The 20,722-nt window shown below is 44.8% G+C and overlaps 1 protein-coding gene across 1 annotated transcript in view; it reads right to left on the bottom strand.

Annotated features, from left to right (window-relative positions):
• LOC146798213 (uncharacterized) overlaps window positions 1–20,256 on the bottom strand; it is a 37,960-nt gene extending 17,704 nt beyond the window's left edge. The window contains exon 1 of the mRNA XM_085625495.1: window positions 19,467–20,256. Coding sequence (XP_085481621.1) covers window positions 19,467–19,997 — 531 coding nt within the window. The 5' untranslated portion in view covers window positions 19,998–20,256. The remainder of the gene's footprint in view (window positions 1–19,466) is intronic.
• Window positions 20,257–20,722: the final 466 nt, after the last annotated feature.

The raw sequence follows: 20,722 nt of genomic DNA, 5'->3' as shown, positions 1-20,722 counted from the left end.
TTGTTCTGGGGTCTTATGGAATACATTTGAGGCCAATTGGTGGCTCTGGTGTTTGGAGCCTTGAGTGTGCCTCTTGCTGTTGTCCATTTTAACAAACTATGTAGTCCTGAGAGAGGACAATTTTTAATCTGTTTACCAGTTTTCTCATGTGCAAAACAGAGTTCTTTGAAATATTCTCCCAGCTGTGAGGACAATGTAAGTGGGAAACTTGCATTGGGATCTGGGATTTTTTTTGACCTGAATCGCTTTCATTGACATTGATGAAGTAAGGAATAATCATTAACGCCTTTTTATTACAACGCTGAGAGCTGGATGACTGTTGTAACGTGCAATGTGTTTGGACTGGAGTATCAGTCCCTCCCAGTGCTCTTAACATTTTAAGGTACACGGGACATGGTTATAGCATGCAGTTAATAGCCATAGAGAGAATTTGATCTCACACATCAAGTATGCTGTTGGTTTTCTTCATAAAGCCTGATTAATGATGAGCTCACAACACAAGTTATGGCCCTTCAGGATAAACACGTGGCCTTGGAGTTCGCCTCAGTGGCATCCGTGCTAGGAAGGGGCGGAGAAGAACAACTCTGTCTGCTGCTGCCGGGGTAATGTTGCGGATTTGAACTACCTCCTGAAGGGCCACAGAAGTGCTGAATTTGGCGCGGTTGGGCTTCGATTGGTTAAAGACAGCGTTTTGCCATCCACAGTGGAAAAGTGGCATTGTAAATACAGATTTAGCCTCATTTAGACTGGACAGAGTTCAAAGCAACATTTGTTTTGTTTACTGATTAGGAGTTGCATTTTCCGCAGAGTTTTCACTGTTTATTTAAGTGTTTGACAGGTCTGTACATGTGTGGTGCTGTGTGGAATGTTCCAGTGCCTGCCAATTCGGAGGTCTCCTGTGATGCCAACACTGAAATGTGGGAGCTGGTGCTGAGGAGGAGGCGGCTGTTAGTCAGTTGAGGAGTGAGGTGTGCAGAATTGAAGAGAGAAGGAGCGGGGGCCAAAAGTGCAAAGTGATTCCACTGACCCTAAAGATGCCTTTGTACAAGTAGCCAATAGGTAGCTCATTGTTTAGAGAGTCAGCACGAGCCTCATTCCGGCTTATCTTGAGTGGGGTCTTAGGTTCCTGAGGCCAGACTTGGTATTTGGGTGAAAGAACCTCCCTCCTTCAGTACCAGTTTGAGTAACATACCTCAGTGTGTGTATGTATGCATGCAAGTATGTTTTTGGCCATCCTGCAAAAGACAGTATTGACTCAGACTGTCACAACTAGGCAAAGTGGAGACACTACATTGAGATAAGAATTACCCACATGGTTTACAGAAGTTATGAAAGGATTTAAGGAGTTGAGGATGAGTTTCCACAGACAGAGAGTGAAAACAATATGTGGTAAGAAAGGAAAGATGGGGCTGATGAGTACAATAGTAATGGCCCCTTCATGTCTCAAACTGGCAGTGAGCCTGGAGCACCAGTACACTGAGGGAGGAAACCGTGGCCAAGATGCGGCACTGCTGTATTATAGGCCTTACTTTCAAATGAAATACATACATTATGTGTCCACCTACGTGATTACCTGACAGTAAGCATATTTTTGTGTATGTGTATATATATATATATATATATACATATACATATACACATACATTTACTTGTAAGTGAAAGGCCCATAAAACAGCTACAGAATATTTTGCTTTTTAAGCCATGCATTTGACCTCGACCCCTGTATTTTTCGCTCATGAGCACAGTTCCTATAGTGTTATTACAGAGCATTGACCACAGATTAGTTGAAGGTTTTCTATTAACTCCAATGAGGCAATATTTTTGTAAACGATATCTACAATTCAATTTTTTGTCTGCCGATCTTCCATCCTCGACATTGTGGTACGTTGTCACATGCACCAAAACCAGAATAGGAAAACCACGGGACCAGGTCACCATTAGCTAAGAAAACTGGAAACAAAAGATTATGGCATGGTTTGTACCACTCACCAAGCCCCTAGCAAATCAATTCTACATGACCAGCAGGACCTTTGTAGAATGCCTCCTGCAAGACCATGCATTGCCTCGAAAACATCTCCTTGAGGACAATTGCAGCTTCCAAACTTAAGGAAAACCTGGACTCTCTTTTCAATTTCTATTCTTGAGATTTTCTCAGACCACAGAAGAGAAGAAAAACTTAACAACGATCTCCATTTTATATCTTGACTGCCACGCCACAGTCCAACTACTGCATTACTTGGCTGATGCATTCCTGAAGGCATGTTTTGTGCTCTTCACTGTGTCCTTCTGTTCTCCCATTGCACTGCAAAGGGTGTTCCATGCCTACAACTATTAGGGGGGCAGTATATGGTCAGCAAAAGTGTCTGCATGCTGATGCACACATATACATCTCACAGAGACCCTCATTGCTGTGCGTCGTAAGGCCCGATGCATGCATACAGCAGAAAAACATTGAAGATTTTTCCCTGCACACTGTCCACTGCCCATCTCTCTTAAATCTGGTGTCTACTCACCACCGGTCAGATTTTCATCGGCCACTGCACATCCCCTCCTTCTCCTTCACTGTGACTCCCCTGTGAGTTACCCTACTGTACAACTTCTTGCATCACTCTCACACACAGGGCTATCATGGGCCGCAGTGATGCAAGGTACTGTGTGACAGTGCAGCTCCTGGTGCAGTCCTGACCACTGTGAAACTGCCTGGACATGAGAGCAGGGGTGTGCTGGAAGAAAAGAGGGCAAGCACACCTGCACAATAAGCAAACACTTAGTCAGGCATTCTCCAAGCAGTTACTCAAGGGCAGGCAATAGGTTGGCATTAATCTATCACACATATGGGAGCACTCGCTATACGACATGATTCATCTCACATTGCATTCTGAAGGATGAAGCATTTGCAATTTTGTTAGAATAAATACAGGTCTTCTTGTCCTCTCATTGTGCCTTCCAATCATCACAGGAGGCTTTTCTCTTGGGGTGTGGATGCCTACATGTTATACCATATTTTCCATGTAGTACAATACTTATGGGAGTAAAGTGCATGTCATTTGGCTCAGACAACCAACTTTAGGCTTCACTGGGGTCCAATGATTATTGCCACTATGTATCTGCACATGGTCTTTGACATCACCTGCACTGGAGTGCCTGCTAGCAGGCTGGTTTGGCCTTCGAGCCAGTCTGGCATCTCCCTAGTGAGCTGCAGACTAGAAGGATGCTGTCATAGCTGAATGGGAGACCATGACCCCAACCATGAGGTCAACTCAGCCTCATTCAAGCTGCGGCCTCCTGGAATAAGGAGATGCTTTGAGCATTTTTGCCAGGGCTAATTTTGCTTTCCAGTGCGGGCCCTCGTGGTGGAGCTTGAGGAATATCACAGGTTTAGCCTTTACCAGGGGTTATATATTTCTGTCTTGAGTACTTGGTCATTCCTCTCCTTTTGAGCCATTCTAAGAGATAAGAGCAGTACTTGTTACTTCTCTGATTGCTCAGAGAATGTCAGTATCATCCCCTTGAATAGTTTTTATAAATATCCCCTTCACTTTCTCTTAGAAGGCTTCTCAGTTTAGCTTCCCCACTGGGCCTATGTTGGTCTGTGTCTGTTTGTGAAAAGCCAAACACTTTTCATGATACAATTGAAAGGATTACTCTTCTTATAATGTGTTGCTGCTGTTGGTGACGACATGAGCGTTTCGTGGTATCATTCGTTTTAGAGAGGGAGCACAGCATTGGGTATTGAGCAAGGGACATGGCATGATGGTGAGTGTACATTATGAGGAATAAACTACACCACAGAGTTCACAACGGGGACATTACCAGCAAAAAAGGGTTGAGTGGTCTCCCAAACGATCTCTTCAATAGGTTGTATCTGAATATTCTAGGTCATTGGCAGACCTGTAAACCACAACAGGATGGTTTAGCCCATGACAAGGCTCTTGGATAAGGGTTAAAACATGCAGATGTCTTCCTCTCCTACTAATTATTTCCTGTGTGCTATTTTGGCCCTGTGCAGGCATGAGAGGAATGCGGTGGATCTGGCGCGTGGGACGTGATAGACATTGGGCGAACTTCCGCCAGCAAATGGGAGGGTTCGCCCTGAGGCAAAACAGCTCAGTCGTGATTCCAGTTTCAGGAGAAAGAGGTAGTTTAATATACACTGACGAGGGAGCTTGTCATCTGGGATGTAGTCAGTCAGTGTGCGTCTCTCTCTGCGTGTCTCTCTCGCTCATAGCTCTCTCTCATATCTCTCTCTATCTCTCTCTCTCCCCGGGGCTGCAGACACCACACATTCCAACTGTTGGAAACAGGAAAAGGGGAGCTTTTGAAAACAACATCGAGGAATTTATTTTCTCTATTAAATTGTATTGACGTGGAGGCCATTTTAGCCAGGAGAAAGATAAAGCAATTTTTGGCTTAGAAAATTGGGAGTCTTCCGCCTGAATCAAGAGTGTGAAAAGGGCGGTGAAGTCAGTTTATGCCACCTCAACAAGGCAAACCGATGTCTGCTGCCTGCACACAAAAACGATGCCCACCACATCAATTTGGATCAAGGCAGTCACCTGGGCACTCCAAGTGGTTGACATCACAATTACAAAACAATGGACTCTAACCCAATAGGACGGCTCCCACTACAATGCAAAAATGGCCGTCTCCCCCAGCACCAAAATATTCCTGCCAACACATTACAATAATCTGTCTGAATAGGAGGGTTACATACTCCGTTTTTTGCTTTTTCCCCGTCCCGTAAATACCTGGCATTACTATTATTGAATTTGATGAAACTTCATTATTTGTCGCTGGAAGTAAGGAAGGCATTGTCGGACGACCCGGAATTTCAACTTGTCGCCTCCAGGCCTCGCCATAGGTCAGCACTCGGCCCACTGAAGTTACTTAAGTTTTCCCCTCCGCCAGTGTTTATAAGCACTACTGTTCATTGCGCTTACTAGAACTTCCTTTGGTTCTCAAACAACGGCTGTTATTACAGCTCAATGGTATTTATTTCTGGATCTCGGAAGACACCGGTTGAAAGAGGCCACAGTATTCGAAATCGGGCATTCAAATCTCGGCTGAGAAGAGATTCCTCAAGCAGTCTCCTGCTTATACCCCATGGTTTTGCGTCAGGCTTTATGCCCTTGTCAGCTGACTCAGCACATTTAACACTATATGCTGACTCAGCACCACTTAACACTATTGGGAATTCATATCGGCCCTGTCAGTTTTGCTTCAATATCCAGCATCAGCTCTTTTCCATAGCAAGCTTCTTTGTGACACTGAGCATGATGACCTTGTGGGAGGAGGTGTGACACCCTGTCAGTTTTGCTTCAATCCCCATCAGCTCTTTCCATAACAAGCTTTTATCTTGTGACACTGAGCATGATGACCTTGTGGGCGGAGGTGTGATGCCCTCATTTGACCACATGCCTGTGTACAAGCTGTCCCGTGGGTATGTCGACATCGCCCTTAAGACCTGATGTGGAAATTTCCCTGGAGGGGAAGTTAGTTTCAGAGGCCAGATTTGCCAAATTCCTAGTGAAAGGGACACGCAAAGACCCAACAATTCTGGGTTGTTAGGGTTTTGTGAACCCTCAAACAAGCTGTGTATTTTCAGACAGGCAGCATAGCACTGGTGTCACCAACCTGAAAGCACTTCAAGAAACAAGTGCCAATTACGAGTTTATTTCGATTGACAAAGCCTCCTTCTTATCCTCAGGGAAAAACATTCACTCACAAAGGGTAGGTTTTTACCACAATTTTCGAGTCCATCTGTTATACATCAGATGGGATCTGCTCTGCTATGTGGGTGTCTGATGTGTTGCTGACATTTTTAGAACTGTACAGCAATCCTCTAATATGATACACAACATTTAAGTGAAACAAAAGCAATACACAATTGCTTGATCTGTGGTAATATGACCATGTCTGAACTGGGGTGGCGGAGTGAGCTAAAAAATGTTGATGGATTAAACACAGATAAGTTGACTGGGGGTGAGTGCTTGCATTGTTCAACACTCCGTCCATCATCCCCTTTGGTTTTGCTTTGTTCACCCCAAGTTGGCAGGGTATGCCCGACGTGGGTCCCTTGCTCACTTTGCCACTGGATTCAAGCAAGCCTGGCTGAAGACGGCTGAAATGCCAGAAACCGGTCCTAGGAAGCTTGTTTCCGGTCCAGGGAAGAAATGGCTTGGCAGTTTGGGCTGGACTGTTCCCATGAGGCACAGGGTCAGACTAATTTGCATATGGCAATGTCTTAACTGGTGTGGCAGAGTGAGCTAAAGAATGATGATGGATTAAACCCAGATCAGTTGACTGGGGGTGAGTGCTTGCATTGTTCAACACTCCGTCCATCCATCCCCTTTGGTAACCTGCAAAGATGACTGCATGAGGAAGATCTGGCGATGAGGTTCAACTACTGATTCAAATTCTCTAAAGACAGCATAATCTGTGACAGTGACCTAATGTGAGCTCATTGGTGTCATTAGACCTAGCTGTAAGGGGTGCATGGCTCGCCACAACTTAGAACCTTGAGAGTAAAAATTAGCCTCTTCCACCAGCGCATCTAGAGACCTATGAAACCATCAGCAGTACCAATTGAAAAATTTTGTTTTTTCATAGAGTGCTTAATGCCAGCATAAAGCTGTTTTCAGTTGTTACCAATTGTGGTTGATAGAGATACATTAACCTGCATAAGATCACATATTTTGATTTGCTGTTGGAGCTGAGATTTGCACTGGAGCTTCCGGCTACAATATTTAACAGATTAACCTTTAGACCACAGGTCATAGAACAGAGAAGTAACATGCATTAATAGGACTCAACATCTTTCTGTAACAACACAAAGGTGTTGGCATCCAGAATTTTGTACTGGCTTCATTCTTTTTAGGCTTCCTCTTGCTATATGGAAACATGTGGGGTCTGGTTCACAAAGGTAACCTTACACTTTTGTGTAAGCTTACTATTTTTTGGTATTCAGAAAGTAAGATTTTAAGTTTACGGATTCTAATTTTACACCTGTGGACACTCCACACTCGTGGTGTAGACTCAGAAAGATAGCACAGGCCTATTTTTTATGTCGATCTGGGGAGTTTTCTGCCTCTATTGCGTAATCTCCTCAGTCGTAATATTTCTATTAATACAATGGAATTCCTAGTTTGTGAATACCAAAAAATAGAAAATGGACACAAAAGTATAAGTTTACCTTTGTGAAGGAGGCCCATAGAGAGGGCTTCAGGTCAGTTCCCTTCAGCCATTGGATGTGTGTGTTAGGCCCCTCACATTTTGGGTCAGCACACGGCCGGTCTCAGAAGTTTTGATTTCGGGCCACTTTGTGTTGTATTTGCCCGTAAAGCTAAGTGTTGCCTGTGCATTTGTTGGCTATATACACACATCTGTCATTACTGTTTTCAGCCAGAAACCAGGCCTGCTTATTTTAGCATTGCTTGTTTTTCTCAGCCTGCAATGCAGAGGTGGAAGGGCCTACAAGATAAAGCACACACTGACCTGCTTTGTGACATGACGGTTGTAACCTGGAATGCGATCAATATTGACTTGATCTACCCTTGAACCAGGGCACAAACACCTGTGTTTTTCAGCCCCCTGAAAGGCCCAATCGTAGCCCGGCTTTAGTGGGACGATACTCTCCTATGCAAAGCCTGGTAAGGTTATAATAAAAAAAAAGTAATTTTTTTGGGTGAGTGAAGGAATTGGCTGCAAAAATATGCCCATGGACTGATCATGTAACTATTAGACAATTATGAAAACTGTGGAAACGACACAACGTTCTATTTCTAAAACCCATGTTTTCCATCTCTTCCTGTTCTCCTGCCTAAAAAGTTAATATTTATAGATATGTACTTGATGTGGCCCAATTGTTTACAAAGCACCCGTTTTGTATTGCAAAATAATTTTCTGGAAAATACCTTTATTACCACCTCGTATACATGCTCAAATGTTACCTGTTTTTTAATATATATATGCCTATTTATATAAATGTGCACACACCCTATACACTTAATTAAAGTGTACGATTTTCACTTGAACCCTCAGATTCACCCATGTATGGTTAGCTTAAGGCAGCCTCAACTCACCCCAATGTTCATTAAATCACACGTGGTGTCACAGTGATAGCCCCAGTGACATCACTGATGACATCACTGGTGGCACCGACATTACCAATCACATCAATATGGATCTGAATTTGTATAATTAGTTATGTGTTGCAATATGTTAATCTTGTATTGTTAAGCGGTATTATTTATTGTCCTCGCCTAGTAGCTCACCTTTTGCCAAGCACTGCGTCTAGACCTTCTGTGGCCATAACCCACTACACATGGCTTTTGTCTGTGTGCATCGAGTCTGGCAGACGCCCAGCCTTCTTGTGGTTCTATCCCAGTTGTCAGGGCTGAGCACAGCGGGAGTTAGTGCAATGCCTGACAGTCTCTGGTATGTAAGTGCTTGTGTTGGTGCAATTCCTGACAGTCTCTGGTATGTAAGTGCTTGTGTTGGTGCAATGCCTGAGTCTCTGGTATGTAAGTGCTTGTGTTGGTGCAATTCCTGACAGTCTCTGGTATGTAAGTGCTTGTGTTGGTGCAATGCCTGAGTCTCTGGTATGTAAGTGCTTGTGTTGGTGCAATTCCTGACAGTCTCTGGTATGTAAGTGCTTGTGTTGGTGCAATGCCTGAGTCTCTGGTATGTAAGTGCTTGTGTTGGTGAAATACCTGACAGCCTCTGGTATGTAAGTGCTTGTGTTGGTGCAATGCCTGAGTCTCTGGTATGTAAGTGCTTGTGTTGGTGAAATACCTGACAGCCTCTGGTATGTAAGTGCTTGTGTTGGTGCAATGCCTGACAGCCTCTGGTATGTAAGTGCTTGTGTTGGTGCAATGCCTGACAGTCTCTGGTATGTAAGTGCTTGTGTTGGTGCAATGCCGGACAGTCTCTGGTATGTAAGTGCTTGTGTTGGTGCAATGCCGGAGTCTCTGGTATGTAAGTGCTTGTGTTGGTGCAGAGTTACACTACTTACATCCATGATGTCAAAGGGGAGGTGATAAGTGATGTCGTTACTGAGCTTGTGGAAGCCATGAACAGACCACTGGGGCCAAGCTGTTGATGGATAGCAAACCACAACGGTTTCTCAACTCAAGATCGTTTCCATAACTTCTTTTTATTTGTATTTTTCGAAGGGTTTCTGAAGTATTTTTTTTTTTTTAACATACATTCATCTCCTATGAGCAAAATAAACTATAACTTACCCGTAACTACGTTTTTCAGTGATTTCTTTTACAATGTTCTAACTCTAACTCCTTGGTTTTTGGGCTCCACTATGCCCATCTCAGGCCCTGTGCCCAAACAAATGCACAAACCGCTCCTGGTACCAGCAGCCTTTGATGTGCACGGTGGGGGGAGGCCACGATTTGCCTATCGCGTGACTGATTACATTTCTTCGCATCCAACTGGCCTGTTGGGAAAGGTGCCTATTTCCATCCAGCCCAGTCACCTGTGCTTTCCGTTCATTTTTTTAAAATGCTTATTCTCTTTCTGGCCAGGTCCTTATTTCAAATCACCATGTTCCAGAAAGGTTTCTGCATAAAAGAAAGGCGGCAGCACTTCTGGGGCCCTCGGCATCGCTCTAGTGAGGTGACTTCTGGAGTAAGACGATACATCTAGTTCGGATTTTTAAGGCCGTGGCGGCCATCGCAGTTGAAGCTTTCTGATGCATGTTAGGGGCCCAGAGAGATTGTCAAAGCTTCGGTGAAGGGTATTGTGGTAGGTGGGAGTCAAAAGCCAGCTATTTTGTGGTCGGGAGCCAATGTGGGTAATTCAGAGGGAGATACCGCAGTTTCGTCCGACATTAGTGCGTCGTGGCGCAAGAGCAATGACCGGCAGGACTGTCGGGCTCCTGTTCTATAAATATATGTGAGTCAGCTGTGGGCGGCACGTACCAGCCTGCGGTTTCTAGACGTAAACAGCGACTGCAGAAATAAAGCACCCTTTAGGCTAAATAACTTCACGTCACTGCATCAGTTTCACGTCTCGATAAACAGGCCGGAGCAAGCCTTGCCCAACGTGTGGGGAATATAACTTCCTAAAGTTCTCACTGATGGGATCTGAACGGCTTATGCCTTGGCAGTCCGACACATGTCAGGTAGCGCACCCCTTAACGGAGCAGGAGACATCCAGCACTAAGGGATCAGATAACAAGACTACAATTAGGCGCAGGCAAATGCTACTGCCACCGAAATGCAGGCTATGTTGTTGAGTCAGATTGCATGGGGCACTTCTGCTCAAAGGTGGTAAGGGAGACTGCTGCACTAGGGGGACAGAAGGCACCATGGCATTAATCCCTGAATAGGAAGGAAGGAAAAGTGGGGTCTAGGCTTTAGCAGAAACTCTGCCCCTTGGCGTGGAAGTCTTTTGTTCGGTGTGAAGGGGGTGAGATGTTTGACAGAGTGATTTGGGTAAAGGCCCTTATGATTTATTAGAACATTGGAATGTGGAGCACTCCATTGTAGACAATGGAGTGCTCCATGCTTCTACGGGCCGGTAAAGGCCCGCAGAGCAACATTCCAATGTTTTACAAAAGCCTCTCGAAGTTCGAGAGGATTTAAATCCCCTCGAGCTTCGAGAAGCCTTTGTTTAATTTGTTAGAACATTCTGCCCTCTAGTGGCAGAATGTTCTAATAGCCTTATAGCCCTTCGTAGCAGGGCTATACCGCTATTAAAGTCCCGCTGCTTTTGTTAAAGTCCCTCACCTTCGGCTCGGGCCTTTAACGCTGCAGCTGGCCTTTAATAGCCGGTATAGCCCGCTACGGCGGACTATAAGGCTATAATATATTATTAGAACATTGGAATGTTGAGCACTCCATTGACGACAATGAAGTGCTCCAGGCTTTCTAATGGCTGTTAGAAGCCTCGAGCAGTAACATTCCATTGTTTGTTCACAACTGTTTGTGTGAACAAAGGCCTCACGGAGCCCAAGGGGATTTCAACCCCCTCGGGCTCCGTGAGGACTTTGTTTTACAAATAGGAACATTCTGCCCTCTAGAAGCAGAATTTTCTAATAGTCTTCCGTAGAGGGCTCTACAGGCCACTGACTGTGCACTCCCTTGTTAAAGGCCCTTGCCTTCGGCTGGGTGCCTTTAATGCTGGAGCAGGCTTTTAATGGCCGGAGGAGCCAGCTACATAGGGCTCTAAGGCTATAAGGTCTTGTGCTTACAGATATCTCAACAGCTGCGGTTTGTGATTTGCTGACTTGAGAGTAGAGGTGCTGAGAAGCTGACCTACTTTTCGAGAGGTCTTGTGATGGGAAAGATACTCTAGTTGAAACGCATCGTATGGCCTATGATTAGGAGATTATGTGAAACCATGTGCTGAAAGATAATCATGTGGGAATTTGTGTAATGCATGTGCTTCTCTGGACACTGGACCTTGTCAAAAGATTTGATGACAAGATCCAGGAGTCTAAACCCATACTGCCTGTGTGATCTTCATGTGATTCAGTGGGGAGGCTGTATCGCAGAAAGGTAGCTCTTGGTCCAGGAAGCATGCTTTGATATTTGGTGTAAATCCATTCAGTAGTTTCCGAGATAATAAAGGAAATTCAACTTTGTATATCTGGGTGGAGCCTAAGCACAGATCTCATGGTGGGATCTGATTGGCTGCCAACACTTCATCCAGGAAGTGTTGGCAGCCTTCTTGAAAGCAATATTCATGATAGAACCCCACTGAAATGCATTGTAGTGAATGGCAGGTTTTGAGGGTCACAAAAAGGAGAACATGTAAAGGGTGATTACACATTTTAGTTACAATATAAATCATTTGTTGATGGCATCATACTAATTTTAGGAATTGTGGGTGGGGGATGTAGGGTAGGCATGCAGTGGAACGGATTTCTCCTGATGTGTATTTTGAGGGGGGATTCCTCGTCTGCTGGTCATATGTGTAATGTTGGTCTCTAAGACCCTGGGTGTGAAAACTTAATAAAATCTTTTACCAAAAAAATACTAATTTTAGGAATTGTGGTGTGTTCTAAGGTGATTTTACCATGTGAAAAAGCAGTCTGCTGTGATGTCATCAATCATGTTTGAGAAAAAACTGTTCTCATTCTCATATGGCTGAGAATCTAGTGTGAATTTACAGAAAATATGCTCTCATTGGAGCACCTTCCATAACCTCTGTGAGAAAATCATGAGAAATCTGACATTCTCAGTAAATCATGTCATTCCAGCAGGAGCAGCCTGTCAGTTGACTCCCTTGTATTCTACTGCAGCCTCCCAGTGTTTTCTTCCGCTTCTATTTCATTAACACATTCTGACATGCAGACTGATACATGCACTTTCAACACCAGCAGAAGACTGCCAGTTAACTCCATAGTGATCAGCAGCTTTACTACAGTGGTTTAAAGAGAAACTAGAGAGCTAGCAGTCTGAATGTATGCCCAAAGTGTGGCACATCTGAATGCCATCTTGATGGAATCGAAGTGGAAAACTAAAAGCATTTTCTACTGAGAATGCTGCAGTAAATGAGGACATTAGGGAGCTTCATACCAAATAAGTCTCTGAAGATAGCCACAGTGACGGCTCCTCAGCAATGGCAGAGGAGCATCGCCCCACTGCCTGGCTCAGAGCCAGCAAATAAAAAATAAAACGGTTGTCTTGCATCGTTTTATTTTGCATTTACCGGCTCTGAGCCAGCGCTGTAGGGAGAGGTGGAAGGAGGGCTACGTGCACTCCCGAAGTGCCCAAGTGTGTTTGGCTGGCCGCCTCAGGCCCATCAAAACACACATGCGCACTAGGGTTTTTGCTGGCCCAGCTGCATTGAGCAGCCAGGCTGGAGAAACCCCACAGACACCCTTGCCTGAGCGGCGAATATTTCTAGTCCGATCAGGCCAATCCCTGCGCTGCTCTGCAGCACGTGGATTGGATGGGAGTCTGGGGCTGCTGGGACGAGGAAGGAGGCGTGATGTGGGAGGAGGCCGGTGTCCAGCGACTTCAAGTAGGTGGTTCTTCTTTTACATATATTACTCCAACCCCCCTGTGTGATCCTCCACACTCCCTCCACCCGCCCACCACCCTTTGTTTATGGCAGCCGACACTGATAGCCACCAGATAATAAAAAGAAGAGCATAAATATCACCCAAATGCACCCCATGTATAGCCCAGTGACAGAATTATGCAAAACACAAAATTATTTTGGTTTTTTGCACTTTTAGATAGCGCAGACTTGACTCAATGGTATTGGAGCACTTTACATGAGCATGGGTTACATTACACAAGGACCCATTAATTTTGGTTTTAGGCATGGGGAGATTAAGTAATTTGCCCAGAATCACAGGCTGTCGAGAGGAGACCAAAATTCAAACCTGGTTCTCCAGTTGCAAAGTCTGCAGCTCTGGCCATAACACCATATCCTCTCCCTTAAGTGTAACATATAATCAAGTGATCAACTGGATTAAAAAAACATTAAGATAGCAAATTATTTAAAAGTGCTTTCTCGCTATTTGAGAACTCCGAAAATATGTCCTGATTTCAGTTGCTTAGAGCACTAACCATAATTTCTATGGGAATAAAACCATATTATGGAGGAGGATGCAGAGGCAACAAGCTGACCGCACTGGGCAGGCGGGAGGGGCAGTGGCAGCACAAGGGACTATGGAGGGCAAAGGAAGGAGGGGCAGGGACAACAAACCAACCATGCAGGACAGGCAAGAGAGGCTGTGGCAATATAAAAGACCATTGAGGAAAGAAGGACGAGTGACTGTACTGGAGAGGGATTGTCTATATAAGTAGATGTATGGGTGAGTGCTTACATGGGCGTGTGTGTTTGAGAGGTTATATGGGTGAGTGAGTGGCTCTGTTGAGAAGCTTTATGGGTGAGTGACAGTGTGTGAGTGGTTGTATGAGTGAATGAGTGGGTGTGGGAGTAGCTGTATGGGTGGGTGAGTGAGTGGCTGTATGCGTTGGTATGGGTGAGTTAGTGGAGGTGTGAGTGGCTCCAAGGATCAGTGCATGGGTGTGTGAGTAGTTTTAATGGTGTGTGAGTGGGTGTATGAGTGGTTGCGTGGATGTGTGAGGGGTTCTGTGGATGATGTCATTGATGTTATTAGAGATGTCATCAGTGATGTCACTGGTAATGTCATGAGTGATATAATATGTGAGGTCATAAGCAGTGCATTGCAGGTGCTTAAGTTAGTTAGCTCAGGTAACTAGAACTGCTGAATTTCACTGGTTTTGTATGAGCGAAATCTGAGCCCAACTATAAAGTTGCTGTAACCTTTGTTTTTTTCCAGTGAATTTCTAAAGTTTTTTCATTTCTATTTCCTAACTATAACATCCCCATAACCTTTGATATATATATATTTCCATGGCACAGAGGTTGATGTGGTTCGGGGACCCAGGGAAGCGCCTGATTAACATCGCAGCAGGACATTGGCTTTGGAAGAATCTCCGTTTGTTTGGCACGCAGTACGACCAATCTTACATCATCATACCCCACTGCATCACCTACCTGATAGCCAACAGCATTCTGGGACTAGTAGTTCACCGCAAATCCCGTGAGCTACTTCGTGTGAGCAGTTTAACCTGTGTGGGGGCGGAGCCAACATTGTCCTATAACATCGGAGCAGGGCTTACTTCAAACGGAACTGCAAAACCTCCTGAACACTGCTTGGGTACTGAGGAAGGCCGTCAGGCCGAAATGCATTTGCCGACAATAAAAGTGTTTCCCTGGATTTCCCCCGTGTGGCCTCTGCTTTCTTCGTGAGGAGGGAGTTTGTGGTGATGTTGTTCACGTCAGCCGGAGACGTGATACAGAGGCACCGGCATTGCAAAAGGGTCCCAGCTCTTCTGGCTGCTGCTTCGGCGGCTTTCTGACACTTCAAGGTATTGATAAGCTGAGACCCGCCTCATCGCTGTGGAAGGAGAATGGTGGTTGCGAAGTATTTTTACTTCACACAGGGCGGGATGCATGGCCATACCTACCCCCGCTGATTGGTTTCCATGGCACAGAGGTTGATGTGGTTCGGGGACCCAGGGAAGCGCCTGATTAACATCGCAGCAGGACATTGGCTTTGGAAGAATCTCCGTTTGTTTGGCACGCAGTACGACCAATCTTACATCATCATACCCCACTGCATCACCTACCTGATAGCCAACAGCATTCTGGGACTAGTAGTTCACCGCAAATCCCGTGAGCTACTTCGTGTGAGCAGTTTAACCTGTGTGGGGGCGGAGCCAACATTGTCCTATAACATCGGAGCAGGGCTTACTTCAAACGGAACTGCAAAACCTCCTGAACACTGCTTGGGTACTGAGGAAGGCCGTCAGGCCGAAATGCATTTGCCGACAATAAAAGTGTTTCCCTGGATTTCCCCCGTGTGGCCTCTGCTTTCTTCGTGAGGAGGGAGTTTGTGGTGATGTTGTTCACGTCAGCCGGAGACGTGATACAGAGGCACCGGCATTGCAAAAGGGTCCCAGCTCTTCTGGCTGCTGCTTCGGCGGCTTTCTGACACTTCAAGGTATTGATAAGCTGAGACCCGCCTCATCGCTGTGGAAGGAGAATGGTGGTTGCGAAGTATTTTTACTTCACACAGGGCGGGATGCATGGCCATACCTACCCCCGCTGATTGGTTTCCATGGCACAGAGGTTGATGTGGTTCGGGGACCCAGGGAAGCGCCTGATTAACATCGCAGCAGGACATTGGCTTTGGAAGAATCTCCGTTTGTTTGGCACGCAGTACGACAAATCTTACATCATCATACCCCACTGCATCACCTACCTGATAGCCAACAGCATTCTGGGACTAGTAGTTCACCGCAAATCCCGTGAGCTACTTCGTGTGAGCAGTTTAACCTGTGTGGGGGCGGAGCCAACATTGTCCTATAACATCGGAGCAGGGCTTATTTCAAACGTTACTGCAAAACCTCCTGAACACTGCTTGGGCACTGAGGAAGGCCGTCAGGCCGAAATGCATTTACCGACAATAAAAGTGTTTCCCTGGATTTCCCCCGTGTGGCCTCTGCTTTCTTCGTGAGGAGGGAGTTTGTGGTGATAGATAGATAGAGATATATATCTCTATCTGTGTACATTTACTCACTTGTATATGTATGATGACACCTAGATGTAAATCAGTTTCCAAGTAGCGATTTAACCCTATATTATAGCCTGCATATCTCCACCCACTCAACTCACGGGCAGATGACATCTAAGACTGAATTGACAAGTGTGAAGTTACCAGGAATCATTTCTCAAACACAGATGTTTCTCCACCACATTGGTGAAGATTTCCCTATAGGAAAATATAGGGAAAAAATCATAATTTTTAATTTAATAAATACATTTTTAATATAAACTATAAATATAATATTTTTTTTTAAATAATCCATTTTAACCAGGAACATATAAAATTACATTTTTACAGCACATTAACTCTTAAATATAATGTTTTTATTTAATAATGTAAACTTATTCATTTCTTTTATAAATATTTTTTAAACAAAAAACAATTCCACCCTCACTAGCATTTTTTGTTTTAATTAATATTTTGCACGTGTAATGTAACGTTGTGTTCAATTAGTATCTATTATTTTTATATTGTCAATACATTTAAAAGTATAATTTAATGTGTTGAATTAAATATGTTAAGTTTTAATTTTAATGTATTTAATTATGACTTCTATTATATATATATATATATACATACACTTCTCTATCTAGATATACAATTAAAAGGTGAAATAATGTAAATATTTTATTATTCTTTCTTATGGGATGTTATTTTTTAAATCCCTACCTCCATTGTCTCCTATTGGAGTGTATTTCAGTATCTGTGAGTGACCATGTCTGGTGCTGGACTTACTTCAAGCCTGGGCTGGAGTACATTTATATCTATTTTTTGACCTTCAGGGGTGTAGTAACTTTAGAAGAGCAGTATGTGAATAATAATTGTCTTACTCTTTTGTAGGTGGGTGATTAGATTAGACTGTCCCTCCCTGAGCCCCTCTTTACATTTTCCTAAATCCCTCCCATTTTTGGGAAACTTTTGCCCATTTTTCTACCACTCCCCTATCCCCACCCACATTTACACCTAAATTAAATAGTTTAAATTATGTTTGTGGCGATTTCCACCATGTTCTCTGCATAGAAAAGGTAGGAGAGAGAGGTGGAGGTCTCCATATGTAACTTTGGGAACAGCATTTTGTAGTGACTAGTACTAACTCCCATACAAAGTGCAATTTTTGTGAATAGTCCCTAAGTTTTCGAAATTAAAGCAGACAGGCTTACCTGCTAGTAATAGAGACATTTCACTTCTATATTGATAGAGCTGTTTATACTTGTTCAAAACATTTGATAGCAACTAATATCATATATTGTGTATTTGTAAAGCCCACGTTCACCCGTAGGAATCTTGGCACTGAGTAACAGATGTTTATTGTTAGCCAACACAATGGCACTCGTTTTATTGACCTCAGATGGATAAAAAGACTGAGTGGACCCGCCAGGGTTTGAACCGATGACCATGAGGTTGAACACAGGCCCCTCCAGTGGACACATTAATCCACTAAGCGACCAGACTCAGCCTGCTAACTAACCAGCCACTAACAGATGACTAGTTAGTTCCATGCATAGTTTATCAACGAGAGACATAACTTTGAGCACATCTCATGTATTTGGAATTTAATTTGCGATATCAAACATACCTATCTGGGATTAAGAGATGTCTTGCCGCTTCGGTCATCAAGACCAGAGTGAGATGTTAAAGAGTTGTTGCCATGCTCTGGTAGTTATTGTTGAAACAAATATTAAAATATAGGAAGGGAAACATAGATTAGACAGAGTTAGTACTGAAACAGAGAGAGAGAGAGAGAGAGAGAGAGAGAGAGAGAGAGAGAGAGACACTAAATGACTAATTTATAAGCATCGTTATGGGCAGACGGGACCGATGATGTGACACAAATAAGGATCAATAACAAAGTTTGGCTCCAAAGGAACAGAGAAGCGCAGGCTAAAAGTGATGCCTGTTATTGAAGGAACACAGTATCTTGGGATTGTCGATGCTAACATTTTCAGAGTTTAGCTTTTAGATAGTATATATAAAGAGACAAGAATGGGGCACGAATGATGACAGTGCTGAGATTAGTGTGAATTGTGAGACCAAGACCCTGAAAATGAGTGTGGAGAAGAACTTGAAGCCAGCATGCAGAATCACACAATCACCTGAGAGTGAGAGAAGTTGTAAGCCAGGATATGGCTCCGAGCAATAAGGTAAGGCAGTTGGGAATGTGTTAGGGAGACTGGACGAAATAATCAAGAAATAGATAAATTGCACTGGTTTTTGTTGTTGCAGATGTCCATAAATGAGCAAAGCACAACGAGTGCTGGTAAAACTTAACGGGAAATGGATAACCCCCATTAGGGCATATATGGGGCTTACGCACAAACAGGTACATCACATGAAGCGGTGCTGGGGAGTAACTTGAAATGACGCAAGCACATAGGTGTTTGGGGGATGACCTGAAAATAAAGCAGCGACATTAGGTGGTCGAACTTAGCAGCAAATGGAGAAACCCCTTTTGGTGGTAGGATTTGCACTGTAAATGACAAACTGCCTTGGGTGGAAGGGCCAGCTGGATTTAGAGAGGCCATACTGGGCTGAAAGAGGTACCGAGCAATGGATAATAATGGACACTGGATTGGATGCTGGGCAGTGGGGCTTACTTAAACATTAACAAACAACATTAAGTGATTTGGGGGCTTAATTAGAAGGGCAAACACATTGGGGCTTAGCCAGAAATTAGTGCATCACTTTGAATATTTAGGAATACCCAGCACATAGCAAACTGGGTGTTGGATCTTAAATTGAAATTGGACAAACCACATTAGGTTTTTGGTTATATTTGGAAGTCGAAAAACTGCATTCAGTGATGAGATGTAAATGTAAATGTAAATGTGCAGATATTTATATAGCGCAAATCACCAACCGGTCTCTAAGCGCTTGCTTAGGGAACCCGTCCTGGTATTCCCCTGTGAGATAACCCAGCAGGGCATCCACAAGGTGAAAGCCAGGCATCCCGCCGCGAGGGGCCATTGTGGAGATTAAGCAAGCTATTGCCCAGAGTCGCAGAGTGTGAACTTGAATCGAGTATGCACTGGAGCGAGAATTATTGAGTCCATGGACAATTTATGGACTCAAGACCCAGCCGAGCCGGGAATTGAACCCTGGTCCCGGGCTGACCTCTGCCTACTCTAACCAGTGAGCCACACTTCTCCAGAAATGTGCCCAGAAGTTGACAAACACTTTCAGTTTAGAGACACAAAGACCATCAAACCACATTCGGTGGTAGTGGGATATATTTGGAACTTAAATTACATTTTGTTACATTTTATTGTTGAAGATTGTCCCTCAAGCACAAATTACATAGAGTTGTAAGTCTACAACACAAATCGTCAAGGTGTATTGGGTGTGTAATGGAACGTACCTTCTTATACTGTTTCATCTTGTTATTCTTTTGTTTCTCCCTCTCTGTGTTTTCCTCGGTTGTCTCCTGCGAACCCTCGATTAGCTGTTGTCCATCATCTGTTCCCAGGTAGCAGGTCACCGGAGATGCCTCACCAAGCGCCGGCTCTTCCACTGCTTTTGGCGATTCTTCCTGGGAAGAGGCCTCGGCGTCCAGGTCATCATAGATGGAGCTCTCGGCAAGGAACACCCGAGATTCGGTTTTGGTGACCCGGAGGCTCCTTGCCCTCCTCTTTCTCTTGCTTCGTACCTCCTTGGGCTCCTCAGTAATTAAGGGGCTCTTGCCATTGGTGTCCGCTTGGTGTCTTGAGAAGCTCGCCCCTGCCCTCCCTCCTGTGGGGTGACCCTCTGGGTAGGCGTCGGGGTAGTCCGCTTCCTCCAGGCGGTCGTAGAACCCTGCTGAGGCATCAAGGAAAGCGGGGGACCTCGGCGTCCGTGGGTTCCTCAGCGAGTACGACCGCTTGGTCTTTTTGGGGCTGTGACTGGTTGACATATTGAGCGAAGCTTTTTCAATCTGTGTTGTCTGAACGCGGAGACCTCGCAGTAGATCCGTGTTGGTGGCTGCTCGTTCTTTGGTGCGCTACTTCAGCTCTTTTGTTGTGTCTCGAGGCGCTTCCTGAATGATGCCAGGGAGGCTAGTCTCACTTCCCCAAGCGTCCTCTTCAGCGTTAGCTGTGTTGCTGCTCCGTCAGGTCCCTGTTCAGACTGGTTGTTCGTAATGAGTAAGGAGAACTCCCAGCCTGTCACCATGTGACTCACCTGTTGGAATGTGGCTCCACCCCCGCCCGAAAGAGTCAGCTTGCCCTAGCCCCTCCTCCTGTAAATGCTGATGCCCAGGGCCTGCTCGCTTCCTTTCTTCACCTTGGCCGTCGTCAGTCAGCTTCTGTTTGCGCACATTTTGCTTATCATGAAAGATAAGAACTGGGGTCGAAGGTCGGCAGCGCCTGACACATCACAGCACCACGGCCCAGTGGCAGCCTGCTGGCCAAAGTGCGGAAGGTTACAGAGTCAACATCATCCGATGGTTCCAGGCTCCCTCCTGTTATCTGTGGGGGCGTGGTAGGGGCTGCTGCGCTGTCCCCCCCCCCCCCTACACATTCCCGTTTTAATGAAAGGATTGATTTATACCACGCTGCCTGTTTGCTCAATGGGGAAGTACGCACTTTTTAATTAAAAAGTCTTAGCAATAAATGAACCGGCCCGGGCAATGATTGTTTG

The sequence above is a fragment of the Triturus cristatus genome, chromosome 9 (genome assembly GCF_964204655.1).
Source record: "Triturus cristatus chromosome 9, aTriCri1.1, whole genome shotgun sequence".
In the NCBI taxonomy this organism is placed as follows: Eukaryota; Metazoa; Chordata; class Amphibia; order Caudata; family Salamandridae; genus Triturus; species Triturus cristatus.
This window is presented reverse-complemented; position numbering and strand designations above follow the sequence as displayed.